Source organism: Phytophthora infestans, genomic scaffold (assembly GCF_000142945.1).
Source record: "Phytophthora infestans T30-4 supercont1.504 genomic scaffold, whole genome shotgun sequence".
NCBI lineage: Eukaryota > Oomycota > Peronosporomycetes > Peronosporales > Peronosporaceae > Phytophthora > Phytophthora infestans.
In genome coordinates this window covers 39,777-43,591 of record NW_003303262.1, presented here as the reverse complement: position 1 = coordinate 43,591, position 3,815 = coordinate 39,777, and the positions used below count along the sequence as shown (strand labels likewise).

Here is a 3,815-nt window from a genome sequence, read left to right as displayed (position 1 = left end):
ATCTTTACCACTTGCAGCCGGATGTGACGCAATAGCAAACAGCCATTCATTGGAGACACAGGTGAAGTTACGCAAGTCAACTTCTTGTTTCGTCTTCAAGCCTCTGGCATCCTAGCGGTCCAAACTATCAAAATGTCGATCTAATTTGTCGTAATAGAAGGTCCCTTTTTCTTACCTGACAGAGCAGCTCAATTGGAGGCATCGTCAGGTTCTTTGCATCGCCTCGGCAATGAAGTGTAGCTCGTTGCATCTACCACAGTGGCACGCAAGATTAAAAAACAAAATGGTAAGAAATGATCTAGCCGTCTATTCGTCAGGCTCTGAATAAATTTAAGCGTACGCGCTCCATGAGATTATTGGACAGCTGGCTGGCCATATTGCGCTGCTTCTCGAGCCGAAGATGCTTCGCTCTCGCCTCCAAAGCCCCATGTTCATACGCATCGTTCATCGATGCGTTTGATTCAATTTGTGACTCTTCAATAAAAAAAAGTAAAAAAAAACTAAAACAACACTTTTTCAAATGATTAAAATATTTATTTAAAGAAGTGCTTGCCAAATGATTCATACTGTAGTATTAATTGTTTTTAAAACAGCACACCGTACAAGCGGGCGGTTAACATGCAAACACTTTGCTAAAGTTATTTACATGTACAGTGATGTTGACACCCGTAAAGTCCCAAGACCAACATTGCATTCAACGGTCGCTGTCAGTGCTCGATCTCAACTGTGTAGCTCCATATTGTCTGCGCGGCAGTTGCGCACTACGTAGCTGGAGGCTGCGACTCTGAGCTTCGCGTCGTAGCAGCTTCATCTACCTGGTGTTTTACAAACTCTCGAAGAAGAATGCAAGCCAAGAGACTACATGTAGTACCCTTTGAGAAGCTCGCGCTCTTCTCCGCGGACATATGCAGCTTGGCTGTACCGGTACTGGCGGCTTAGACATAGCACCCAGAAGCCCGTCCCGCCAAGAACAACTTCGAAGTTTTTAATACATGTAAAGATGAGATCACCGCCACATACGACCGCTAAGCGAGAACCCCCTGCCACAGCCTTATGCCATTAGTAACAGAACGCGGCATAACGACACTCACAAGGAACTGTCAAAACTGAAACGATACGAAGGATATGTTGCTGGAGTTGCCTTACAGGCCATCCGGACCCACACATCGAGCCCGCAGTCCCAGTGACATGCTCGAGCTTCCCCGTCGCGGGGCTTAAGTGTTCGGATCGGACAAGAGCTTGGCCTATCTAACGGGAAGCCATTAAAGCACAAATGTTACAATAGGCACCGCAAAATGCCAAACCTGCATTTTTGGATGGATTTTCGTGAAGGAAATACACAAGAGCACTTGCCAGATGTGGGCTCCATGCCGGGAGTGACGTCAGTGTGTCCACCATGTGCCTCAAGCCTAGAGCACCAGGATTCCTACATCTGCAGCCTCAGGAGACAAAAAGAAGCAAAATTTGGCCTTCAGCTGCGGCACTGGCACCGCTCAAAATGCTGGTAAAACTGTCAAACCTTCTGACTTAAATATCAAGGAAAGCACACGGTCACCAACTCGATAGCAGCGATCACCGCGTGGCCATCTCCTGCTAGTAGCAGGCTGCTACAAACGCCTTCGACCAACGATGCATTTATCTTTGAAGTTACAGACCGTCCAATGCGGACATAGAGTCAAACTGCATGACGCGCTATAGCCCGGATCATACGACGGCGAGCGCACGAGCAACGTCAAAGCGCGGGCAGATAAGCTACAACTTTGAACTTGCAGCAGCGAAACGTGTGGTGCCGACCTTTTCGGGCTATTCAAATTCAATTTCTGTTGTCATGCAGAGAATTGCTTCGTTGCCTATCAGAAGTTTTCCTTTGCTGGTGACTCGCAACAATATGTGTACGGCAGCAGTCTTGCAGCATTTAATACACAGCGCTTTTAATACATGTAAGTACCGGTGTATATCTGCAAACGCTGATGTTTTTACGGTGGGTAAAGTTTTCAATCACTTCGTAAGTAATGCGCTTTCCCGAATCCTGATATTATATGTGGCCTCTGATGCATTCGCTCAGTTCTATTCGAAGCCGCTGCAAGCATCCATCGCTATATACAGGGTATATTTCTACCTAGCCCCCAAAACTCTTTAAATCAAAACAACCCAAACGCTTTGGTGAATCACCAATGGTGATGACGGAGAGCTCACAGAACTCACGACGTGCATAGATTGCCACTCCCCTGGCGCCAGACTTGGAGCACGGTGCTCAGCACCGTATCAGCATGGCGTGCCTTCTCTGATTTGCTTCTCCGGCCGGTGCCGCCTATGCCTCGCTAAATGCTGCTACTGGTGCTATTCGACGGTATGAGCTCGACACCATGGTACGATGGTTGGTCCACCGTCAATGCAAACAGGCTATAAAGCTCTTGCCCTTATCGGCGCCTGTTTACTGGAGGAAGTCACAAGAGTTGGGATCAATTCGATACGTATTCGAGGATGCAAAATAAGAATCCAGGTTTTCCGGTTCTTGAATACCCATCAGGTATTAATACTTTTATATTACTGCGTTGCGCTATTCGTGACTTGCCTATTGCAGCAGCATCAGATGCAGAGGCAAACTCCTTGCTGTACCATTAACTATCTTGACTATTGCGAGTGTAGCGCCGCAGTTAGGGGAGTTGGCGACTTGTTGCTAAAGTCTCTTCAGGGCTCCAAGCTCGGAGCTCATCGGTCCGTATGACACGTGCACTGCCACCAGCCGAGCCGCACGAAAGCAGCGAGAGCAGGGCAAATGAAGTGGCGAGACGACAACCGCGACATCGATTCTCGAGCGCCTCGGCACGCCTAGCCGCAATAGCAAAACTGCAATCCAAAATTGTGGCTAAAGGCAAATGTTTGTCAAATGTTTTGGGTTTCCGCGACATTCTCGTTCACAAACACCAAGTCAAAAAAGAAGGAACCCCAACAGCCGATTTTGAAAATCCACTTTTCCACTTTTTAACTGTCGAAGGTGCGTCCTTCCTCATACAGTCCCATCAGGATTAGCTGTCGTCTGTCTGTTGGCGCTAGAACTCATCGGTGCGAGGCAACTTGGCTGCCATTGCACATTTCGATCACTCTGCAGCAACAAACGTTCAGTCCGCAGCAAAGTCAAGCAGACACTTAGCAACACACAAGCTAGCAGCACCTGCCCCATACTTCCACTACCTACACTACTCCTTATCTTCAGTACTCTTCCAACACCGCAACCATGCCGTACGAGAGCTTCATGCCGCAGCAGCAGGTGGAAATCACCGAAGTCGTGCAGGACACGACCACCAGCGCGTGGATGTACGTGCTGCGCGTACAGCGCGGCAACACGAGCACATACTCGTCGCCGCGCGGACCCGTGGAGGAGGGTTTCAGTCACGAGTACGTTATCAGTCGTCGCTTCAGCGAGTTCAAGCAGCTCCACACGGCGCTGGTTTCCGTCATGGGCGACGCATTGACGCCGTTGCCGGCCGACGGTCTCATGACGCTCATCATGGCCGACAACCAGGCGCTACTGGACGAGCGTCGTGAGGTGCTGGCCCAGATCGTCATGGACATTCTGAACCACCCGGTGGCGCGCGATCTACCGGACGTACTGGAATTCCTTGGCCATGAGTCTATCAGTGCAAAGGTGATGGCTCCGCTCTCAGGCCAATGCACGGGGTCGATCCGCAAGACGTCGTGTCCGGCGTGGACTGCGCCGTGCCGGGCGTCCGTCATGTCGTCGTAAGAGGAGCAATCGCATAATTCTCTCCGACCGTGTTTTGACACGCGAGTGATGAACAACCGCCAATGCA

At 49.8% G+C, this 3,815-nt stretch overlaps 1 protein-coding gene across 1 annotated transcript; it reads left to right on the top strand.

Annotated features, from left to right (window-relative positions):
• Nucleotides 1-3,238: 3,238 nt before the first annotated feature.
• PITG_21312 (uncharacterized protein) lies at nt 3,239-3,748 on the top strand (the record flags this gene model as incomplete). The annotated part of the gene is made up of 1 exon (XM_002894751.1): nt 3,239-3,748. The coding sequence occupies one exon, from the start codon at nt 3,239-3,241 to the stop codon at nt 3,746-3,748; it is 510 nt and encodes a 169-aa protein (XP_002894797.1).
• Nucleotides 3,749-3,815: the final 67 nt, after the last annotated feature.